Source organism: Oncorhynchus keta, chromosome 1 (assembly GCF_023373465.1).
Source record: "Oncorhynchus keta strain PuntledgeMale-10-30-2019 chromosome 1, Oket_V2, whole genome shotgun sequence".
In the NCBI taxonomy this organism is placed as follows: Eukaryota; Metazoa; Chordata; class Actinopteri; order Salmoniformes; family Salmonidae; genus Oncorhynchus; species Oncorhynchus keta.
The window spans coordinates 61171625-61196843 of record NC_068421.1 but is presented as its reverse complement, the minus strand read 5'-3'; the positions used below and the strand labels follow the sequence as shown (position 1 = coordinate 61196843).

The window sequence follows — 25219 nt, the reverse complement described above, 5'->3', positions numbered from 1 at the left end:
CTAGCTAATAGGCCATTTTAGAGTTTACACCTCTTCCAATTATGTGGGAAGGTCAAAATGACGAAAAACTATCTACCAAATCTATTCATTTCAAAATATTGATTACGTCTCCTTGCCATTATCATTCACCTGATAATAAGACATTTGTTAATGTACGATGGAGTCCCTGGGTCGCAGGTTTGCCTGGGAGAGGGTCCCTGTGCAAAAAAAGGTTGAAGACCCCTGGTTTAGAATAATGTTTACTCATACCAGTGTCATTGCAAATGTATTCTGACTCATAGCCTAATAGTAAATACATGTACTCTGATCAGGGTTAAATTGACTATGATCAGGGTTAAATTGACTCTGATCAGGGTTAAATTGACATCAGGCCTGAAAGTCACATCACCCTGGCTTGGAAAGTGATGTTTAATTCCTATCTGAATCCAGCCAGAGTGCGGATATCCAACAATTGTCATTTTTATTCACCGTCAACCCGCATTCAGAATGACTGCTAGGGGTAATAAGATTAATAAAAGAGACTACCTAATCCATCTAAACTGGAACAACCAGTGATGGGCGTAGTTCTGAGTGTTTTACTCTACACAAAGTGAAAATGACACAATCACACTTAACTCTGGTAATTCACGACACCACTGAGTGTTAATTACACTCTTTGCAGAGTTAATTTATCTCTTTCAGTAAAATAATAGCAAATCTGCTGTAATGACTTTCTATTATTTCATGTGTATCAGAAGTGAGGGAAGAAAGCAAAATCAGTAAGTAGTCCGAGTACTATAACTGCTATCAGTAAGTCAGACTACTGTCTGTGAAATGTTTGGAAGGGCACTGGCCTAATGGTCCTACCAAGATAACCTTTGACCTGGGCCATTTGATCAATACATTCCTGTTTCAGATTGACAGCAGCTAGTAGTTACTGAGTGTCTGTTGACAGTGTGAGAAGCACTCAAATGACTTTTTCAAAAAGCATTTTTTCTCGTCTTAAGCACATGAACTGCATGGATGGACATAAACAGAGACACAGCCCAATGAAGCCGCAAAATAACAACGTAGACCAAGGCGAAAAGAGACAATATGAAGCCACACTTTAAAACGCTCCAGTGTTTGCCCATGCATTCCAGCTTGGGACCACATGTGTGTGAGTCTGACCAGAATTAGGTGTTCTGCAAGGTGCAGCCACAGTCCCAAACACTGCAGCTAGAGCCAATTCTCTCTCTCAGATTTCTTCATTGCTTCCACAGCTGAGGCTTCTCTAACCCAGTGGTTCCCAAACTAGGGTTCATATGAAAATGGGGTCGCGGGAGAATTGACTAAATCCTGAAAAATATGATATACAGTATATACAGTACCAGTCAAAAGTTTGGACACACCTACTTATTCAAGGGTTTGTCTCTATTTTTTGCCTTTTTGTCTATTTTTTGTCTTTACATTGTAGAATAATAGGGAAGACATCAAGACTATGAAAGAACACATTTGGAATCATGTAGTAACCAAATAACTGTTAAACAAATAAAAACATATTTTAGATTTTAGATTCTTCAAAGTAGCCACCCTTTAACTTGATGACTTTGCACACTCTTGGCATTCTCTCAAGCAGCTTGAGGTACTCACCTGGAATGCTTTTCCAACAGTCTTGAAGGAGTTCTCGCATATGCTGAGCACTTGTTGGCTGCTTTTCCTTTACGGTTCAACTCATCCCAAACCATCTCAATTGGGTGATCAGGTGATTGTGGAGCGAGATCATCTGATGCAGCACTCCATCACTCTCCTTCTTGGTTATATAGTAAGGGTTATATAGCCCTTACACAGCCTGGACTTGTGTTTTGGGTCATTGTCCTGTTGAAAAACTAATGATAGTCCCACTAAGCGCAAACCAGATGGGATGGCGTATCACTGCAGAATGCTGTGGTAGTCATGCTGGTTAAGTGGGCCTTGAATTCTAAATAAATCACAGACAGTGTCACTAGCCATGCACCCCCACATCTCCTCCTCCATGCTTCATGGTAGGAACCACACACACGAAGGTCATCCGTTCACCTACTCTGCGTCTCATAAAAATACACGGTGGTTGAAACCAAAAATCTCAAATTTGGACTCATCAGACCAAAGGACAGATTTCCACCGGTCTAATGTCCATTGCTCGTGTTTCTTGACCCAAGCAAGTCTCTTCTTATAATTGGTGTCCTTTAGTAGTGGTTTCTTTGCAGAAGTTCGACCATGAAGGCCTGATTCACGCAGTCTCCTCTGAACATTCGATGTTGAGATGTGTCTGTTACTTGAACTCTGTGAAGCATTTATTTGGGCTGCGATCTGAGGTGCAGAAGAGATGTGCACTGTCAACCGCACCCCCTGACTTTGAGAACCTCCAATGTGACATGCATTAAGCACACCCATCTCATTAGATACATTATGTCAGACATTCACAATTGACTGTCAAATCCCCATATTAAAAGTATGTGATGGTGAGTTGAGAAGACCATCAGAAATACTGTTAGAATGTTTTTCAATTCACTGCCATAGCAGACCCCAAATAAAAAAGTAAATATTGGCTGTTAATTACATAATTTCTTTCACATTGTTGGGGTTACGACTATTATAAGATATCAAAATAGGGTCGTGGGCCAAAAAAGTTTGAGAACCCCTGTTCTAATCGCTCATTTGAGGAGCCATTTTTCACCCTGCCCTGAGCCATTCACAGAATCTCAACTCCTGGACCATTTTTCACCCTGCCCTGAGCCATTCACAGAATCTCAACTCCTCGACCATTTTTCACCCTGGCCGGAGCTATTCACAGAATCTCAACTCCTGGACCATTTTCACCATGCCCGGAGCCATTCACAGAATCTCAACTCCTGGACCATTTTTGCCTTTGGAGCTCAGATGGGTTTTAAGGAATTGTGTGAATTGCTGTGTTATTAGTCATGTATGATGATTATGATGCTTGTATTTTGGATTCATATTGATATTTTTAAAAATACATGCACACCTGCAAGGCTAGCACAGTCATATCTGTCAAGCGGTTACCTCCAGTCAGATCTGTGAATGTTTTTATTACAATGCTGAAATAAGGGGTTCAAATGTCGTAGCACTTCAGCTACAGGTCGGTAGCCTCTCACTCAGTGCTTGGAAACACAAAACAAGTTACTGTATATACATGAGTAGGACTTTCAAAATAAGTGACTAATATTGTTGTAAATGAGGGGTGACAGTGGTGTTCATTTTAGCTGCCAATAAGACTTGCAAAAATGTCCCTGGGGTCTGATGTTCTTGTCAATATAAATGTGTGTGTTCATTTTGGTTGAGACGTCCCATTCTACGGACCTTCTCTATGAGGGTTGGGGGAGTCTTGCTCGACCTCTCCCAATCCCTGGCACTTGTTTTTAATTAGTCTTGCTGAAAAGCCAGGGATAAGTCAAGGGGGTTTTGTACTGAACTTGTAAAGCAGGACAGAGCTGGGGCTATGCATCAGCCACGCGACAGGATGTCTCGAAGTTAGAACCACGTAAATCATGGATATGCCCAGTTGAGCTATATTCTCGCCATGCATAGATAGCATCCTATGCAAAGCTGTGGGCTCTCAGGCACAAATCAAATGCTCCGGAAATGTCAGTTGAAGCGTCCTAAGGTGTCCTGTGAATAGTTAGCATCTCCAAAGCTGTACTCCATCACAAACAAAGCTAACAACAGAAACCCAACAGCCATTCATGATTGTTACGTCCCTATTCATCTCATTAATGTACACAGGATACAATGGCTAGTGAAAATACTCATGGCCAAATGCACACAAACAGCGAAGAGGACACGGAAGAATCCCTAAACAGACCCCCCTCACACAAGAACAGAACATCAGACAGTAAAACCACGGTAGTAGCAGAACTACTGGAAATCGCTTACTCATGAGAATTCCACTGTCAACGAGGAGGGATGTCAGGCTTATATGGATTTTTAATTCTATGGTCAGGCTTTTCTCTCTCCAAACAATACTCATTAAAGCAGATACCAATCCTTTATCAATGGATGAAAACAAGTTACTATGTGCATTTGTGAATTAAACCAAAACGTAATTTCTGAGTGAGACATGCCACCTCATATGTCAGTGCAGAGGGATTGAAATAATCGAGAGAACGGCTGGGAATCATGATTACTCAAGCTTGCTTTCCCAGGCAAGATCGCACGCTGATATTATACCATCCTCATCACGATCTAAATCACTCAGAAACAATGTGACAACTCACAAGTCCCACCACCTATCCCATACTTGTGAAATATGTGTCGCAAGAGTGAAACCAGCGTGGTCTCTAATTATCTGATTACCTAATGACCGAATGAGTTCATTGGAATGCAAACTTATTTAATGTGGAATGGAATGCATGACAAATAATGTGTCAAGATTATGCATAAATCTAAGATTAAACCTTGATGAAAGCTAACCAGAGACCTTCCTGACAAGTCACAGTTTGACACAGCTGTTTAGTTAATATGAAAATATGACATTGAAACATCATGTATATTTGGTATTTATTTAGAGTCCTTTTGTGTATACATAAACAGCTATGGGTAGATGAATGTACAGAACAGCATCATGTTGGACATACAAAGAATGGCCAACCAGGACCTATTCGAAGGCACCAATCCTAATGGAAATAGTTTGATTGCAAATGAAACACACACCACCCAGAACAAGGCTAACCGAGTGCCTTTTATGATGGAAACCTGGAGGTGACTCAAACACCATTACATTTTCATACTATTGTTTCATGGGTAAATTTGGTCTGGGGATTCAGTAATACACAGCTGAGACGTTACACAACAACAACACTTCACTGAAGCTGGTCCAGGTGGTTCTCATTTCTGGAATTCAAAGCAAGTTTTTAAAAGTCTGGAAGTCCGTAGGGACCAGGTCTCCGCAGGAGGCCCTTGCCATTCCACAGTCACAGGTCACTTCTCAGTCAGCTCTCTGAGCCTCACAATCACTACCAGCTGACTGATATGTCGTCAGTCCTCCTGTGCCAAGCAGGGCCAGGCCTGACAGTCAGTGTACAGGAGCACTTCTTCACAAATTAGCTCAATCAGTCCAGTCTAATCTTTGAACTTTGCACAGAACAGTATTAACAGCTTGCAACAAATGACTCGAATGGTAAGATGTATCTTTACAACCCTTAAAGGCTCATGTTAAGGCATCTGGTTTGCGTTGTGAACTTGGAATCTGATCCATTTGTGGCAATCTTAAAGGGCACTAGTCCAGGTAGGCACTGGTTTGATATGGGCCAGAGAACATGTACATGTGAGAAAAAAACAACATACTTACATGCATATTTACACGCATTCTCCATGCAGTATGAAAAATGTCACAATATTAGAAGATACAGTATTTGTGGCTCATAGTGGCTAACAGGGGTGATCATGATTGCAAAATAGCTGAACAGCGCTGGTATAATAGACATTTCCAACCGTGAGAATAAAGTAATCTAAAATGAATCAATAAGGCACGAGGGGATGTGGTATACGGCCAATATTCCACGGCTAAAGGCTGTTCTGATGCACTATGCAACGCAGCGTGCCTGGATACAGCCTTAGCCGTGATATATTGGCTGTATACCACAAACCCCAGAGGTGCCTTATTGCTATTATAATCTGGTTACCAACATAATTAGAGCTGTACAATTAAATGTTTTGTCATACCCATTGTATATGGTCTGATATATGATATCATTCAGGGCCCGAACCACCCAGTTTATAATAGAAAATAAATTAGAAGGCCCTTCCAAATACCTTCAATTCATACCAAAGGAGCAATGTTACTGTTAAAACATTTATATATAAAAAATAGGGAAGCCAGAATGGCATAGCGAAAAGCTGAATTTCTAAAATCTTTATGCCAAATTTTTTGCAGTGATTGTTCGTGATCTAGTGGTATATCACTCTGGAACATCCAAGGAAAGCTTACACAATCAACAACATTTCTAACTCTCTGCACTCCATGTCACATAGGTGAAACATTCAACATATCAATCCCAAACTTCCACTGAAATCAGATTACTCCTCCGACTAAGGTGCACTAAAACTAATCTCCTCAGAGAACAGTCTCGTTCTTTCTAATGTGAATGTTTGGTGCTCTCTCCTAATCTATTGTGTAAAATAAAGTTGGAAAAAAAAACATACAAAAAAAATGTTTGTGAACATCAACCATGATAAACATTCATGATTAAAACAAAAGTCCTCTCCCAGGGAGTCATGTCTTCGGAAGGGGGCTGATGCACTCAGGCCATAGAGGGTTCTGGTATTGTGTGCAGCCCCTTCACTCAGCCCAGTGGTTTGTGGGAGTTTGTGGTGAGAGTGGTTGACATAGTCTGGGGGCCCCTGGGTTGGCCCCTCTCACACAGGCCCTGGGTAGCTGTAATGGTTGTTGTGCTCTGCATCGGCCATCTGCAGGCTGGGTTTGCGCTCCAGTTCCTCGCTCTCAGCCGTCTCTTGGCTGGAGCAACGGGGAGGGCGCTGCTTGAAGAAGTCTGATACGTGGCGCACCTGTAAAGAGAAGAGGGACATAGTGGGTCAGACAGAGTGAGAGGACCAAGGGCAGGGCTAGAAAGTATGATTGTATATGTCTGGTTGTGGAGGGCACCATGCAGCTGCTCCACATCTGACAGGAACACACACAGTGCGCTGCATAACCCCTCCAGCTCTCTAACCATCATAAAACATTGGGTCTGGGAGGGTCCCTAATTGCATACAGAAGTCTGAAATACGAACTGAGGCTTCGCTTTTCAATATTTATCCCCCACGTCTCCGAGACTTCCAAAAGGCGTTGCTGAAAGAGGTTCGATCAAAACAGGGGACTAGGAACAATAAAAAGTCACCAGGCAACACTCACGTTGAGGATGGCGATGAGAGCGCCTTGGAGGAAGCCCACCAGAACGTCGCTCCAGTGGTGCTTGTAATCAGACACGCGGGTGTAGCCCACATACACCGCAAAGGCCACAAGGAAGAACTGGATTGTGGGCCGGAGGAGTCGTGCCCACTTAGCCCTCAGTCTCGCCTGGACATACAACTAGAGAGAAAGAGAGGGAGGAGATGTTTTAGTTCTCTCATAAGTAGAGCTGTGTTTGTAGAAAATGTGCCTTTACTGCTGATTGAGGTCATTTGTGGTTTTTGTGTTGTAGTGAACCATCTTACCAAATAAGGCAATGTTATTTGACTGTAAACTGGCCCCAGTTACACTAAGCCTACCATCATGCCTCAATGAATGTCTGAAACACAGCATTTGTTAGTAAATGTTTCTTTCATGTAAACAGTGTGCAAGTCCATTCTTCAATTGGCTATGTAATATGAAAGCATGTTTAGCTATTTCACAATGCTAACCATCACATCATCAGTACATGTAGACAAACATTTAAAAGGCAAGAATGTATCTTTAAAGAGTTTCTCTTTTCATACTAAATCAACTCCCCGGCAAAACCAGATTTGGTATGCTTAAAATCGCATAAAGCGTGAAAAGGTGTTGAATGTTGATCTAATTTATGCCTACGGACTGAAAACCCTTTTCACAGAAGAGGAGAGTTGCTGCCAGAATGTCTATCTGGCGCGCTCATTTCTCTGGGCTGCTACCAGGCTCCTGCCGCAGTAGGTGTGTTAGTTGGCATCCATGCATGCCCTCCTACCACACACACTCTATCTCAGCATTCAACACTGTAGGACACTTGTAGGGACAAGGAGATATGAATCACGTATACTAGGGAACATCAAAGGGCCTGTGACATGACCAAACAATGACTAATTGCTTTGATTGGCATTGAGGGCCGGCTGTCTGCTCAAGGCGCCTGCCTGCTCTGTCTGTCCATAGACAAGGCCCAGCACACTTGAACTGGATTACTAGAAACAGAACACGGGCCTTCATCTCCAGTCAATAACAGTCCAGTCCAGCAGGGCATTAGCGTTTGTGTCCAAATTCCTCAGCTGAACTTCTGACTTGCCCTTATATGTGCACAATCCCTCTCTGTCTATCCTGTCCTATTCTGCATTTCATATTTTCCCCATGAATCCTGTTTCAAATGGAGAGACATTGACTCCCCTTGAGACTGCTGAATATGAGTGTGTGTGTGTAGTTTACTCACAGCTAGAAACAGCATACAGTACATCCCAAAGGAGGAGTGGCCAGAGTAGAAGGACAGCCTGGAAAATAGAGCGAAAACAAATATGTTGTTAAAACCTTTTTCTGTCATGGCTGTGTAGAGGCCACAGTGGATGTATTCTGTGTTTTTCTACCATAGCATAAAGCAGTGGTCACCAACCCTGGATCTAGTCCTGCAGCGTATGCAGGCATTGGTTCCAGTACGGCACTAACCACTGACATTGAGCAATGTACACATCAACAATATTTCCCTGACACCCTCTACTTCAGTAACTACCTGGACTCCGTGACGTGCCGAGGATTGCCGGTGCAGTTGATCTCCAGCACGTAGCCTTTGCAGACCTTGGGGTTGCAGACGGCCATGAAGTTGGGCCGAGGGCGTCCGATGGAGAACTTGGCCAGGTCCGTCAGTGATTGGCTGACAGCTGCCCCGAACAGGAAGGTACCCAGCACCTTGTAGAGTGCCGCCACGTACCCGTTGAACTCAGAGTTAGAGTGGATCCTCTTACTGTAGACGAGGTAGGCCTCTCCTGATGATATCTATTGAAAGAGAGAAAGAGGCTTAAATTACATCCAACACTCCAATATGACAGCTAATATCTGGTCCACTGGCTGCTTATAGAAATGGCTGTTTGTGAGAGACTGGTCTGTAATCAGTAGATGTTATTTAGCTCACTTAGGTGTCAGCGAGGAAAGTATAGGGAGTGACTCACAATGATGACAGTGCAGGAGATGGTGACTGCAGCCAGCAAGCCGTGGGTGATGGTGTCAGGTTTGAGGGGGTACTTGATGTCCTCATCGTCACAGTACACACCCCTCAGGTAGGGCCGGAACACAACAGTCATGATGAGGAAGGGCAGAGCGGCTATGAGAAGAGAAAAATGACAGGCAACTCGTTAATTCACTTCAACAGAGAATTTTATAACTGTTTGCAACACTGATATGCTCCCATTGATGACATTTCATACACTTTTTTCCTTCCAGCACCTAAAGGGTGATAAAGTACACCGGGAATGATTGATGATAATGCTGTTGATCCAAGCTAACATACAAAGATTTTATGGGAGCATTCCATCTGTGAAATAACAGCTATTTTCAATTTCCAGAAACCCAGACATTACATCACTATTCAATCTGGGAGGTTAAATGTTTCTTCAACGTTTTCTGAGTAGATTTTCTCCTCCTTTCCTGAAGACCTTTTTCAGTGGAACAACGCTGTCCTGAAAATATACTACATTCATAGCCCAGAAAGGCACCGCATACCAAAGCAGAGCTCAGCACACATTGACGTAGGCTGTGAAATGTCATGGTACATCCGCACAGTAAGGGATTAAAAAACAAACCGTAGACTCAGATGTACACCCCCACCCCAGTGCTACTCCTTAGAAAACTGACTGATGTGGTGGTGTGCACAAACAAATATATCCGCTCAAGGTTACTGAGTGGATGGAAAATGGCCTTGAGACGTTCGGAAACGTCTCCAAAACCACACACACTCTGGACATGTCTGATGTGTGATGCAAAGCCACAAACCCACCATGAGGAAGGCATTACACGTGTGTTACTGTAGTTCCTGTTGATACACTTAATGAATAATGCTCTTCCTAGTCTGCAAATTAAAACAGATATGTGAAAAATACTTCATTGGCATAACTGTTAGGAATGTATTTTGTCTCTCTTCTCCTACAAGCCTGGAGCTCTTTTGTGTAAAACCAGGAGTGGAACAAAGACCTAGGGCATGTGTGAACTCTCCCCACCCTGAAACCCTCCAGTCAGCTCCCCTACCCAGGATGGCAGACAGCCTTGAGCATATAGAAATGCCATGAGTCTGCATACTAAATGAAAGACAAATACTACATACACTGAAAAATGTCATTTCAAAAGTATACATTTCTCATTCACTCCCACCCCTCCTCCCTTCTGAAGCACGCCTGTCAATGACATAGTTCCAGGCCAGCTTCCAGGCAGAGTAACAGATAGAGCCAGGAGAACGATGCCACACTGAGAAGCTAACTGATGAAAATAATAATGTTGGATCTTAGACAGTGTTAGTAAAGCTGAGGCTCTAAATCGGCAGGGTTTCTCTGCTCTCTGAAGACATCTGTCTAGCTTATGTGTGTACAACTCCAGTCTAAGCATTGCAGCCCTTTTCATTTGTCCCTGGCAGGCTGGCAAATCATAGATTGGTTTGCCGCCAAGAAGTCAACACATTTGCACCGCAGGGAATGTTCTGGACAAACTACATTTAAGGTGGTGAGGACACATTCACTTGGACAAGGAATAAGCTTAGAGAAGAACAGGGTATATCTATCTACCTCTATCTATGTCATGTGTGGTCTGGTTGACATGATTCCTACCTCACATGAGATGAGGAACGGCATTGTTTGGTTACATTTTCATGGCTATGCGGAAAATGTGCCTACTAACTAACTGACACCCTCCTCCTCTAAACAAAGAGAGCCATTGGCTGTGTGGAGGATGCCAAGGACAACAGTATATACTAGAGCCTTTGTGTTCCTCAGAGAATGAACAAATGGCTACAGGATAAAGACGTATCAGTGTACACTGTGTCATACCGTCTAACCTTGCTAATAGGTTTCAGACACGACAAAACGCACAATGAGACAAACATTGGAGAGAGAAACCTCAACTAGAGATAGAAGATGAGATTCATAAAAGCTACAGTCCCTTCAGAGATTTCTTTCCACATTTTGTTGTGTTACAGCCTGAAAATGGATTAAATTGAGATTGTGTCACTGATCTACACACAATACACCATAATGTCAAGGTAGAATAGATTTTTTAGAAATGTTTACAAATGAATAAAAATTCATATCTGAAATGTCTTGAGTCAATAAGCATTCAAATCAAACTTTATTTGCCACATGCGACGAATACAACAAGTGTAGACTTTACCGTGAAATGCTTACTTACAAGCCCTTAACAGTGGCCGTTCAAGAAGAAGAAAATATTTAACAAGTGGGCTCAAATAAAAACTAATAATAAAAAGTAACACAATAAGAATAACGAGGCTATATACAGGGGCACCAGTACCGAGTCAGTGTGCAGGTATTCAAGTAGTCAACCCTTTTGTCATGGCAAGCCTAAAGTTCAGGAGTAATAACATACTTAACAAGTCACATAAGAAGTTGCATGGACTCCCTCTGTGTGCAATAATAGTGTTTAACATGATTTTTTAAATGACTAACCCATCTCTGTACCCCACACACACAATTATCTGTAAAGGTCCCTCAGTCGAGCAGTACATTTCAAGCACAGATTCGACCACTAAGACCAAGGAAGTTTAACAATGCCTCGCAAAGAAGGGACCTATTGGTAGATGGGTAAAAAAAAGCAGACATTGAATATCCCTTTGAGCATGGTGAAGTTATTAATTACACTTTGGATGGCGTATCAATACACCCAGTCACTACAAAGATACAGGCGTCCTTCCTAACTCAGCTGCCGGAGAGGAAGGAAACCGCTCAGAGATTTCACCATGAAGACGATGGGGACTTTAAAACAGTTACAGAGTTTAATGGCTGTGATAGGAGAAGACTGAGGATGGATAAACAACAACATTGTAGTTACTCCACAACACTAACATAATTCATTCCACTTTGTAACAACAAAATGTGGAAAAAGTCAAGGGGTGAGAATAGTCTATGAAGGCACTGTACATCTACAAAAAGGGTCCGTTGCCTTGCTAGCCTTCTGATATTAGTTCAAGAGGAATTTATGTTTATTACATGTAAATGCTAGCACCCACCATTATGAGCACCACAGACAGTGTCACCACCAAACAGGTGCCACTTAACTGGCTGATATTCCATATAGGAACCAAGTGGCAAGCCTTTGTTCCCAACCAGCACCAACAGAGTTAGCGTGTGTGTCAACACCAGCAGCTGTAGCCCACCTGCCAGCCACTCCATGTTTCCCACCAGTACAGAGCTGTTGTGGCAGTGTTTACACAGTGGAAGAAGGCCTTGTGAGGGAATAGAGCCCCAGAATAAGTCTCAATGCCCCCAGGCCCTCAGCACCTCCATCCTGTCTGGTGGTGCCATAAGACAATGTGGCCATCCATAACATCCTGAGGGGATGCAGGGACATTGTGGGACTAGTGTGATGAGGCTTTTGAATGGCAATTCATTGGCCCGAAATCCTGCCTCCAGCGGGCATGGGCAAAGTCAGACAGAATCACACCAGAATGTCAAGGAACAAATGTCTCCAGCTTCCTTTTCCTCCTCCAAGTCCACACAGTGCTGGAAGCTAATCACAGAAAGAGTTTAGTGTTTCTTAGCTATTGTGACTATTCCTCCATCTCCCCCAGATCCAGTGTCCACGATAACATGTGTTTGGTTTGCCATTGTTTTGTTCCAAACATCTGAGCGGAGTGTAACTTAATCAGGATAGGCTGATGAGCTCTCAGGAGGACACTAACTATCATCACCATTTCACTTCTGAGTTCATCATAAAAGTCACTTTGAACGTTTCTACAACATATTCTTGATCTTTCATAATGTAACTTGCTTTGGATTGGCACCAGCTGTCAAAATTCTCAAATATATTCAGTAAAACAATATTTACCGGGAATATACATGGCCGTAAATGTCTAATAAAAACAAACTTGAGGGCTACTGTGTGCAAGGCTGTCATTACTGTACAGTGGGAAATGTTTTAGACAGAAAGATTTCATGTCAGTCTCCACACGCACACAGCCATTAAATACAAAATCCTATTTGGTAGGAATGTTCACATTTTGCAGGCAATCGAAAACAGAATAGAAATGCTGGAAAACTCAAGGCTTATTGATGCATGTATCTGGTTTGCATAGCCCATATGAGTAAACTTAGAATAGATACAGCAGGTACTGTGAGCCTGAACACTGGTCTGGACCTCCAGCATGTTGGAAGTCATGTTAAAATGGTTTGTTTGAGCTTGATGCTGTGTAACAAAATCCGTGCTGCAATTGCAATCCTTTTAAGACAATCTTACAGAGTAGTCAGTCAGGACCATTAGTAGTGGCTAAGTAAGAGAAAAATGTGATGCAAATTCCGAAAGAAAATGTAAGTTGAAATACTGGTTCCAATAAGCTGATAGATGGAGGGAATGTAATTTTAAAATAGATAAAAGTAACAAGTTTCAGGGCAGAGCACAATAACACATAGGAGGGGAGAGAGTCAGGGTTCAATCTGAGACAAGCAAACATAACTCAAATATTTGTACAAAACTCTTCCATTAATATCAATGCATGAAAGTTGCACATATTCGATATAGAGGCAACCATCGCTGCCATTAGAGTAGATTGGGTAGAAATCCCTGAATGCTTTGCCATGGTGTACGGGGGTAGGCAGTGCAGCTGGCTTAAAATGACCCCCCGTCTAGGCTTCTTAGGCTGTGTACATCTTTATATTCTGTACTCATAACGCTGCATTTATACTGCAGACATCACCTTGAACAGATGAGACAAATCTAAAATTCAATATGAATATCTAGTCTGGTGCTGTGATGTAGGGATGTCTAATAAACCTCTACATAGGATGAGACTTCCAAGCCTCTGAGTCCCAAAACATGCACACAGACAGACAAAAACAAACACAGCCACACTGACCAGGCAAAAACAGACAAAAATAGGTCTCCAGGATACCACAAGAACATTTCACCACCCAAATTGACAGTGAACTGCATCTTTACAGGAGGAAAGAAGGAAACTGTCTTTTAACCGACCAAATGAAAGTCCTCGTGGGAAAAGGTAGAATAATAGAGGAAAGCAGGTTTGAAGGAGTGTATTCGCTCCATGAGGACCATGAAAACACCTGACACTACAGTTGGAAGGAAATTAGGCCCTGCTGGGAATTCTGCCTGTGAAAGATCTCCTATTTGAGCCCATACTTAGGCCTTTTGAAGTCACAGGAAGCAGGAGTTCACATTTCCAGCCTCAGATTAAGGAATCCCATTTGAATAGCTTTTAGTCACACTTTGAGAAGCTAATGCTCCTTTTTCTCCTCTACCTTCACAATCATCTTCAATGCTTCTTAAAATGGGGTCTTGCGGAACAGAAATACAAGAGAGAGGTAAAGGCAAATTACTCTTGAAGACGAGGGTTTAGACACAAACACATGGAACAAAAGCTTAAGTTAAAGCTATCCAGCACCTGCTCAATGCCATTGGATATGCATAAGCGATAGAGAGGGATTAAACTACCTGGCCTTTGAGCAGAGCAACAGAAATGAATTATATTCCATCACACCACTAATTTCTCTCCTCCTTTGTGCCCCTCATTCTCTTATTTAGTCTCTCCATCTCATTCACTCTCGGTCATTCCTTCAATCCATGTGTCCTCCCACACTCTGTAAATATAGAGGTCTGAATGGAGCCAGGTTTTTTTTAGACAGCTGATTACATGGGATGATTGTGGCCATAATCTTACTGGAAGCTAAGAGCTACTGAAAATCATCACATCCTCTCTATCTCTCTGCACAGTGGAGGGCAGGATTGGGGTCAATGCCCTTTCAATTCAGGAAGGGAATACAATTTCCAGCAAAAGAACCATAGAGTCTTCATTGAAAATACATTGCTCTTTTTCAAATCTTGCATTGGAATATAAATGTAAATGCATGCCCCTGTGTGAACTAATGGAGGGGTCAGAGCCTGGACTCAAACATCTGGATCATTGTACTGCCCAACTCATCTGGACCACTGATTTAATTAGAAAAGCATTCTCGACCTGATACTACACTGCCACTGCACTATAGACCAGAGCCTGTCCCTGCCTTTTTCTCTATGGAACCTGCACTGCTTTAAGGAAGGCCGGACAAAATGATTAAAACATCCAGCCCGGGATTTCACTGTCCTTTGTGCCAATTATTTTTGACTTGACTGGTTCAGACTGGAGAGAATGCCTTCCTACAGGGTCACAGCTGGGCCATGTGCTAGAACGCTCTCTGCTTTATTGGGATTGGATGATCTGTCTTTCCACACTGCGAGGGTCATCTTGTGACTCTTTCTCCAGTGACTCTTCTCTGTCTCTCATTCAGTGCCTCTACTCTCTTTCTCCTTCCTCCAGTGCATCTCTTTTTCCTTTCCTCTTAATGCCAATACTCGTTCTATTTCTCTAATGTGTGGACCAGGGTCCTTCTCCCAGCACCACAGTCGACCTTGGCTAGACTGACTAATGTGGAAGGTATGTGCTGGGCGTAAAACCTCATTCACACGAGGAATGCCCAACTTCCCCTGTCAGTCACACTAAATCCTGCTACCCATTGCCTTCTAATCCCACTGTTGCTCTCTCGCTCTCCTCATCATTTACGCATTCTGAGCACCAAGTAGTGCGGATGGAGGGCAGTTAAATCTGGTCTGGAGAATAGTCTGACTTTTGTTAGATCAAACAAATAGACCAGGCCACACATATTTTGATTATACATCTGGGTGCTAGATATATTAGTACAGTAGGCTCATGGTATAAAAAAAAACATGAAATCCCTAAAATGTAGATACTGTTTATATGGTCATATGTTGTGAAATCCATTTTACAATACTTCACCACACAAACCCATCTAAGGGTGTTAGTCCACCTCTTCTACTGTTCATTGAAATGTCTTCAGTTTCCATAACATAACTAAATTGGGATAACCATTTCCTGTGCTGTCATCAGTAAATTTCTCATTGAGTGGAAACAGTTTGAGAACTCATGACAATGCCTTTTCACAACCCAACTGGATGAGAATCCTGAATCCTCAGAGACAAGCTACATAGTTTCCTTCACAAGCCTCTTTCAACCACTTGAAACTCAAGCGCAGTCAGGTCAAAGAACATGGGAACATTTTATTGAGTCAAATCTGATTTAACATGAAGAGAAAAGCTTCCTTACAGATGGCACTAAGATGAAATGCCATAAACTTCCCCTTGTGGCATTCATCAAAGGAGAAGGCACACCGAGTCATTCATTGATAGCACAGCTTTTCCTTTGCTGTCCTGCACTCACTTCCTTGGTACTGCCAAGGATACGCTGCTTAACAATGCTGTGCCTTTGAGTATGAGAGAAGGAGAAAAAAACCATGGCAAATCTCCCCAAGTCCCATGGCAAACCAGATGACTCCTCCTCGTTTCTCCTCAGTAAACGGGCCAAGCCCTTGGGGGGGTCGTATGGATGTGGAGACCTAACACAACTCTGAGTCATACACTCACTCATATCCTCTGTCCTCTCAGCTGTCTCTGTGTTTGATTAGTGTACAACAAGGGAATAAAAATCACAGCAGAAAAAAAAACATAACCCTCTGGAGAGTGTGTGTGGTGAGTGTAACCTCCGCCTTGCTGGGGAGGAAATGTAGTCATCATACGTTGCTCGGAATACCCTTCATTCATTAGAAACAGCACACAGCGATTCATATGGCCTGAAACGGAGTGCATAGAGCACAGCTGTAAACGGAGACCATGCTATTCTGCTCTGCTGGCCTCTTTGTAGTGCTACCTATGAACAGTTCAGACAGGGAGAAGTTAAACCCAGCTGTTCCTCTGTGCAATAAGCCAACACACACTGTCTATTCGTGCTGAGTGTAGGTTTACACAGACAGAAGAGAGGGAGAGAAAGAGGGAGAGAGTGGTGGGAGTGAGGAGACTATAATAAATGTCAAACTCAAGCTTAAACTAGGGTAGATATTTGAGTATCGCCCAAAACAGGTAACTATAGATGACATACTAGCTGCTGAGGCCATCTAAGACATAGAGAGATTTCCTTCTCTGTCTGAAGCATAGCGTCTTGTTTAAGGAACATCTAATCCCACAGTGAAATCCTGGCATGGGTGTTCCCTGGTTGTAAAGCAGGGGGCTTGTGAGGCCTCCAACTAGTGACTTTGAACCTGCCTCTTTGTCATTACTAATCACACTCCTCACCTACCTTAAAGGTCCAATGCAGCTGTTTTTATCTCAATATCAAATCATTTCTTTGTAACAATGAATTACCTTTCTGTGATTGTTTTCAACAAAAAAAGAAAAATGCTTCTTAGTAAAGAGCATTTTCTCAAACACTCATTTTGACAGGACTGTCTGGGAGTGGTCTGAGTGTAGAGGGGAAAACTGAAATCTAGCTGTTATTGGCAGAGAGGTTTGGAACTCTTTATTTCTGGTCTAAACAGGCTGAAATTTCAAGCGGCCTTTTCAAACAGCGCTTACACTAAACAGGGCATTATCATTTTTTAGCAGTATTATTCCAACCTCAGTGTGGATACATATCAAACACAGGAAATCACATTTTCGACTGCACTGGGCCTTTAAGAACACACCAGCTGTTGATAGTTTGACCTGGGCTAGGCACTGGGCCTTTAAGAACACACCAGCTGTTGATAGTTTGACCTGGGCTAGGCACTGGGCCTTTAAGAACACACCAGCTGTTGATAGTTTGACCCGAGCTAGGCACTGGGCCTTTAAGAACACATCAGCTGTTGATAGTTTGACCTGGGCTCGGCACTGGGCCTTTAAGAACACACCAGCTGTTGATAGTTTGACCTGGGCTAGGCACTGGGCCTTTAAGAACACACCAGCTGTTGATAGTTTGACCTGGGCTAGGCACTGGGCCTTTAAGAACACATCAGCTGTTGATAGTTTGACCTGGGCTCGGCACTGGGCCTTTAAGAACACACCAGCTGTTGATAGTTTGACCTGGGCTAGGCACTGGGCCTTTAAGAACACATCAGCTGTTGATAGTTTGACCTGGGCTAGGCACTGGGCCTTTAAGAACACACCAGCTGTTGATAGTTTGACCTGGGCTAGGCACTGGGCAGGATAAGCAATTACCTGCTTTATTGCTCTGTGATCACATCTAGCTTAGTGTAATGTAATTTAAATGGAATAATAGCCTATGTTTATTAACAAATGATTTATTGCAAACCTTCATTTTTTGGGGTGAATTTTTGCTTCATAATCTTAAAAACACTCGTCATTGTCCGAAATTGAACACTGAAGGTTCCAGAGTATTCCAAAAATGTAAGTACCCCTACCCGACTACATTGACCAATTAGCAAGTGCTGACATGAAGAACTGGAAAGATAATGATTTCTGATATTGAATAGAGTTCCAATGATTCCACTCTACTTTTAATTGAACTGCGTTGTCATGGTAACTCAACCTAACCCCTAGGCATTAGCAGCAGGGTCCGTTTAACCCCAGGGCCAGCTTCAGAGAACACAGCCTGTCCTGGTCCTGGTCTGAGAGCACACCTGCAGAGAGACCATGCAGAGAGAGCTAACCCTGGGGAATGGCTAGCAGCTCTTTGCGGTTCTGGCTTGTTACCATTCATTCACACTTCACAGTAACCTTTAATAATTAAACTACAGACCACACCACTGCACACTCCCTTTTTATCAACTTCCCCACACCATTGTAGTGATTCAGTTTCATTCTTAACTCTAACAATGTATGTCCTACGGGAAAGCCAGCAAAAACATTGTCATCATAGTATTGGCATGGAATTGGGCAGTGGAATGCATGAAGACATTTTTGTGGTGGAACTAAGGCCACACCATAACGGGTGTGTTCCGTGCTTAAAAACTATTTTGTTAGGATCAGGAGCATGGATTTGACTTACTTCTCCTTTCTTTGGAGGGTGCATGGGGTGAGGTGGGTCCTCTAAATTTGACCTAGAGATTTTAAGCCAAGGCTTGTGACATGGTGGGCTTTAGGAGGATTGGTGAGCCAGCGAGACTCTCTACGTAGCAGTCGGTCTGATGTTCTCACTTCTGGAGAAATCCCATGGTGGGATGGATCATATCCTGAAAGCCTGGGGATGCTGCTCTGGAGCAGGTCCCAACAGCAATACCCATTCTGCGCTCTCCTCTCTGGAGCCCTATAAAATCTGCGATGCAGAGAACGTGAACAGAATCACACAATCCATATATTAAAATGGAATTCAACAATATAAAAACATGTATTCAACTTAATCAACTAAATGTATTGAAAAATAATATATTTTTGGCCAAGTTCGTAAGAATGCATCAGCGGTTCGTATTTCCTGTAACTTTCTGAAGTGCCAATAAGAATTCCCTGTGTGTGGTGAGCCCGTTTACCACTTTGAGTAGCCGTTAGCGATGATGCTAATGAAAAGTATTCTGGTAGATGGAAAGGCTTTCCCAAAAACCGCCAAAGGCCAGACCATCACGAAATCATAACTGCACTTACCATTGGCAGACTATCAGTTTACAGTTATCATAGCCCCCAACCACACTCACGCAAAAGGACTGAACGGGCCTGGAAGACATGGGCAATGTGCTAAATAATAATGAGGAAGTCAGAGTGGATGATAGATTGTTGGATTTTGACAATGACAACAATGTATTTATTTAGCTTCGCCTAAAATAACGAACATTCTCACTATAATTGATTCGTTGTCACAACCTGCACTTTAAATGCCCAGCCAGAGTTCATATTGAAGCAGCTGGCCTGTCAGGCTGCTTCAATATCCTTGAAAAGGAATTGAGTGTGGAAAAGAGGCACATTCTTTGAGAGATTTTGGGCAAACCAAATATTGAGGAAACTAGGGAGGCATATCAACTTTCCATAAACAAACATTGCATGATTTTACAGAGTTTCAGGAAGCTCAAACCCAGTCAGTGCAGAAGGAAAAGGTCCATCACGGGAATGAGAATTATCAACGAACGATTCAAAACCAATAACAACGATAACAGCCATGGTGTGTGGGTGTAATCTGAGTTTGACTGCTGTCAAACATCAAGCGCGTCACATGTTAAGGGATCACGACAATATAATCCCAGCTACCTGGGGTGTGAAATCTTTAACATTCTAGCAATGGAGTTTATCTGCGTTGGGTCTGAATATACAAAATTCCAAGATTAGAATTTTGTGGTTTTACCACTGTGATTCAATGACAGTGGAAAAAGTCAAATGATTACATCCTACAAGGACTTTCAAGCCTGATGTGAAGAATTCAACAACAGAGCTGCCTTGTATACGCAAGGACAAATAATTATCTTCCAAGTCCAAAAGAGTGCGTCCGAATACAAGGTCATTGAATATCTGATGACTTGCTAGCTGTGTTATCACTAGCAGGGATGTAGATGGGATAGGCCTATTCTCAGAACATGCTCTTCATAATCTGCTCCAAAAACCTATTTCCTGGAATGGTTTACGATTTATTTGGTGTGTCTTTGAATATTTCTTGCATGTATTTTAGATGTGTGTCCTGTACAGGTTTATGCGTGTTTTATTGCCCCGATAATGGTTCAATACTTATTTTAGTGTTTTTTTTTTTATTATATATTTTCTGCATGTATTTTAGATGTGTGGCCTGTGTGGTTTTATGCTGTTTACACTCCCCTGCCTGAAAAGTAGCCAGATGGCTCTATTATTCCTTAAATTGTTTAAAACTGCCTACTATTTGTGATAATCTTCATAGTTATGCTGCCATAAAGAAGCGAGAGTTGCTGAAACAAGAACTAGCCAATGTTTGCAGTGGCGGAGCACTCACTGCACAGCAGCCTATCAAGGAGAGGGAGTGGCAGCGTAGGAACATATTGTCCGTACTCCACAAAAAAACAAATATTAGGCTCCCGTAATTATTATTATTATTTTTTTACCCCTTTTTCGTGGTATCCAATTGTTGTAGTAGCTACTATCTTGTCTCATCACTACAACTCCCATACGAGCTCAGGAGAGACGAAGGTTGAAAGTCATGCGTCCTCCGATACACAACCCAACCAGCCGTACTGCTTCTTAACACAGCGCGCATTCAACCTGGAAGCCAGCCGCACCAATGTGTCGGAGGAAACACTGTGCACCTGGCAACCTTGGTTAGCGCGCACTGCGCCCGGCCCGCCACAGGAGTCGCTGGTGCGCGATGAGACAAGGACATCCCTACCGACCAAGCCCTCCCTAACCCGGACGACGCTAGGCCAATTGTGGGTCGCCCCACGGACCTCCCGGTCGCGGCCGGTTACGACAGAGCCTGGGACTCTGATGGCACCGCTGGCGCTGCAGTACAGCGCCCTTAACCACTGCGCCACCCAGGAGGCCAGGCTCCCGTAAATTGTATGGTACGTGTGAGATACGTTCATAATAAGCAAGCTATAGCTATAGGGTAATTCCAGGATAAGAATTACGCTTTGACTCCGTTTTTTCACTTTTAAAATATATGCCAAAAAAAAACATTGATTTCAAAAGTTTAACAAACCATTGATTTCAAAAGTTTAACAAACCATTGATGTGGTTTGGATTACTTTGAACAATTTCCACTGACAATCCTTTAAAAAATGTATTTTGTGGAAGAACTGTGCAGATGCCAACTTTGGTAATGGAATCCCAGTCAAATCTCCCTGAGGTTTTTATGCGACCACGTTTTCCAAAAACATTTATATCGGCTACGAATTAAGATCCAAAGATGTCTGTAGAAAGAATGTGGTGTCAGCTACGAAATGGCACCTTGAGTTTGAAACAATCTCTTTTGGCTATTGGACTACAGTAAGTGAAGTGGATTCACAAGTTTGGACAGCAGAGCACAGTAGAGTACAATACAGCTGTACTGTAATGTGCTGTCCAAACGTGTATTTCACATCTATGATCGGTTCAGATTTTGTCCATTCGGTGGACATTAACATCAAGGCCAGGGTGGACTAACCAAATAGTTTAACTCCATGGACGCCCAGTGTTGGTGGGTGAGGATGCTGGTTACAGTAAGACGCGGGAGAGGTAAGAGCCAGGAGAGGTGTCAGTAAGAGCCGGGAGAGGTGTCAGTAAGAGCCGGGAGAGGTGTCAGTAAGAGCCGGGAGAGGTGTCAGTAAGAGAGTGAGGGGTTGTCCAGACAGACTGCTTTAACTCTTGGTTTCACCAACAGACAACAGAAAGAAAACAGTTATGAGCTGAATATAACAGTATGCCAGTGGAAGGGAGGACAGTAACAGGTGACCCAACTGTGGACTATTATGATTTGCAATTGTAGCCATTCTTTTGCAGTAATTCCGTTACAATTGTTTTTGTAATTCCGTTACCAAATACATTTTTTGGGGCGTAGGATTTTATTTAATATTGTATAAACAATATAAAACATCATCATACAAACATCAACTACATTACACCTGCCCAGACTCACACCCCTACACGCCCACACCACAATAATAAAGAATTTGACCTTCCCATTGCGTTAACAATGGAGGATTGGTTGACTTCAAGTTAAGTATACGCTTTTTTAAGATTGACGAGAACAATATCATCCAAACCATCAGGTAAACTCACTCATATGCCTTGAAATATGCAGACAGACAGATTAACAGCATATTTACATTGTAATACTTCTGACAGCCAATGTTCAGACTTCATAACATTCCCAGAATGCATGGATTATATAGTCATTGTTAGTTTTACACTTTAGACATGACACTGCTGTTGTGCTGTATAATGTGAATTTTGTCTTTTGTATAATAAATTCTATACATTAATTTATAATGGATTAAGCGTACATTTTCATTAACTAATTCCGTTAGTTATGTTCCAACATTTCCTCCCTCTTGTGCCAATATCAGTAAGTATATATTTTTTAAAGAGTTTGATAAGCTATAAAATAAAACATTACAGAGAGCCTAATTATCATATGAATATAATTCTGACTCAAATAAGATTCCCTCAAGATTGCTCTGATGTCCAAAAGGTTTCAATTTGATTTTGTGATAAAACTTTCAAGTTGAATGTATTTGAAAATATATACATTGGTTAATCCAAAATTGTAAATGTTTCTATTATCAAATCATATTTGTCACATGCGCCGAATACAACAGCCCTTAACCAACAATGCAGTTCAAGGAATAGAGTTAAGAAAATATTTAATAATTAAACAAAAGTTTTAAAAAGTTACAAGAAGATTCCATAACAACAATGAGGTTATATACGGGGGGTACCAGTACCGAGAATGTGCGGGGATACAGGTTAGTCGAGGTCATTTGGTAAAGTGACTATGGATAGATAATAAACAGCGAGTAGCAGCAGTGTAAAAACAAAGGGGGCTCAATGTAAATAGTCCGGTGGCCATTTGATTAATTGTTCAGCAGTCTTATGGCTTGGGGGTAGAAGCTGTTAAGGAGCCTTTTGGTCCTAGACTTGGTGCTCCGGTACCGCTTGCCATGCGGTAGCAGAGAGAACAGTCTATGACTTGGGTGACTGGAGTCTTGTCTTTGACAATATTTAAGGTTTCTATGCCTTTAGTTTTTCTTGTGGACCAATTTATCGGTGAATTCTGAAAAGCGATCCAAGGATTGTTCCATAAGGTTGCAGTTTTTAGGGCGTGATATTGGTTCTTCTAGAATACATTTAATTTAATGTCAATGTTTTTAGCTTCATCGTTTGAAAATAGACACGTAAAAAGATTTTGGGGATGAGTACGTGCATCTTCAACATGTACCCAATTGTTACTCTTTAGTGCATTTAACTAGGGTAGCAAGTTGATACAAATCCAAGTCTGGAAGATTAAAACCACCCTCAGACTTAGGAAAAATTCATTTTTATTCTATGAATGCATTGCCCGTATAAAATCTTATTATGGAGTATCCTTATTTAAAGAATATCTTTGGTGGGGTAATTGGTATTACCGAGAGTAAGTATAAAAGCCATGCCATTCTGAAGAGGTTTATTCTATCTGTAAGATATATAGAAAGATTGTACCATTTTTATAGATCTGCATTCATATTGTTGAGTAATGGAATAAAGATATCTTTATACTGTATATTTGTTGTCACTTAAGCATCCTAAGTATTTAATATTCGTTTGGTCCACTTAAAGGATTGCTGTAGATGGAGAGTTCCTTATATATTTTTTTCCTATTGCCATTATTTAGTTTTTTTCCATATTCATTTTATATCCTGAGATTTTTGAGTCTTCTGAAAATAGTTTTAGCAAAGGGGGCATTGCCTTTTGAATATTGGTCAGGTATATCAGGAGATCTGCAAATAAGTATAGTTTATACTCATGTTTACCAATACTGATGCCTGTTACGTTTGGGTACTGCCTTATTCTTTCAGTAAGCGGTTACATTGCCAGTAACCGCTCTCTTCACCCTCCTGCAAACAAGAAGGGGGAGAGAGGTCATCCCAGACTTGTGCCCCTTTCTAAAGCAATTTAAATCAGATAAACTGTGTATATTTTTGCTTCAGGGCATTTATATAATATTTTTAATAAATTACTTATTTCAGCTGGAAAATGAATTAACATATTGGTCTATAATCAGTAGGGGACTCTCCAGATTTTCATGGTTTTAATATAATTGAAATAACCGTTTGATGGCCTCCTGGGTGGCGCAGTGGTTAAGGGCGCTGTACTGCGGCGCCAGCTGCGCCACCAGAGACTCTGGGTTCACACCCAGGCTCTGTTGTAACGGATTTGGGTTTGGCCGGTAGGGATATCCTTGTCTCATCGCGTACCAGCGACTCCTGTGGCGGGCTGGGGGCAGTGCGTGCTAACCAAGGTTGCCGGGTGTTTCCTCCGACACATTGCTGTGGCTGGCTTCCGGGTTGGATGGCGCTGTGTTAAGAAGCAGTGTGGCTTGGTTGGGTTGTGTATTGGGAGGACGCATGAGTTTCAACCTTCATCTCCCCCGAGCCTGTATGGGAGTTGTAGCGATGAGACAAGATAGTAGCTACTAAAAAACAATTGGATACCATTGGGGAGAAAAAGAAAAAGGGGTAAAAAAAATGGAACTAGGAAGTATTGAATTGAGTGACATTTGTGTTGTCATTTGTGTAAACAAGGGCTGGTGCCCACATTTACTGTCCATTCCTGGTGCTTTTCTCTGCGCAAATGTTTTAACAATGTCTAATATTTATTTTTGGGTGATCTCTGTATTTAGTGATTATTTTTTGTCTGCTGATAGTTGCTTCAGGGTTGTTGAGTCTAAGGCAGTTGGATCAGTCCAACTGTTGATTAATTCTGATTTAAATAAATGTTCATAGAAGCTTTTAAAATTGTAATTAATCATGTTATTTGTAATTAGCGCATTTATCTTTATCGTTTAAAATCGTAACTGGTTTAGCTTGTATTTGCTTTGTGAGATGCAAAATATTAAAAGGCTATAGGATCAGTCCAACTGTTGATTAATTCTGA

The 25219-nt window shown here is 42.0% G+C and overlaps 1 protein-coding gene across 2 annotated transcripts in view; it reads right to left on the bottom strand.

Moving 5' to 3' along the window:
- Positions 1-4504: 4504 nt before the first annotated feature.
- Positions 4505-25219, bottom strand: part of LOC118389979 (phospholipid phosphatase 2-like) — a 29472-nt gene continuing 8757 nt past the window's right edge. The window contains exons 1-6 of one of the 2 annotated variants that reach the window (XM_035780073.2): positions 18711-18735; positions 8842-8993; positions 8406-8668; positions 8112-8169; positions 6872-7048; positions 4505-6525 (exon numbers count right to left, since the gene is read on the bottom strand). In XM_035780073.2, the coding sequence (XP_035635966.1) occupies positions 6376-6525; positions 6872-7048; positions 8112-8169; positions 8406-8668; positions 8842-8973 (780 nt within the window). In that variant the 5' untranslated portion in view covers positions 8974-8993; positions 18711-18735 and the 3' untranslated portion in view covers positions 4505-6375. Of the gene's footprint in view, positions 6526-6871; positions 7049-8111; positions 8170-8405; positions 8669-8841; positions 8994-18710; positions 18736-25219 lie in introns of those variants that run through there. The other variant, XM_035780064.2, reaches the window with a different exon arrangement.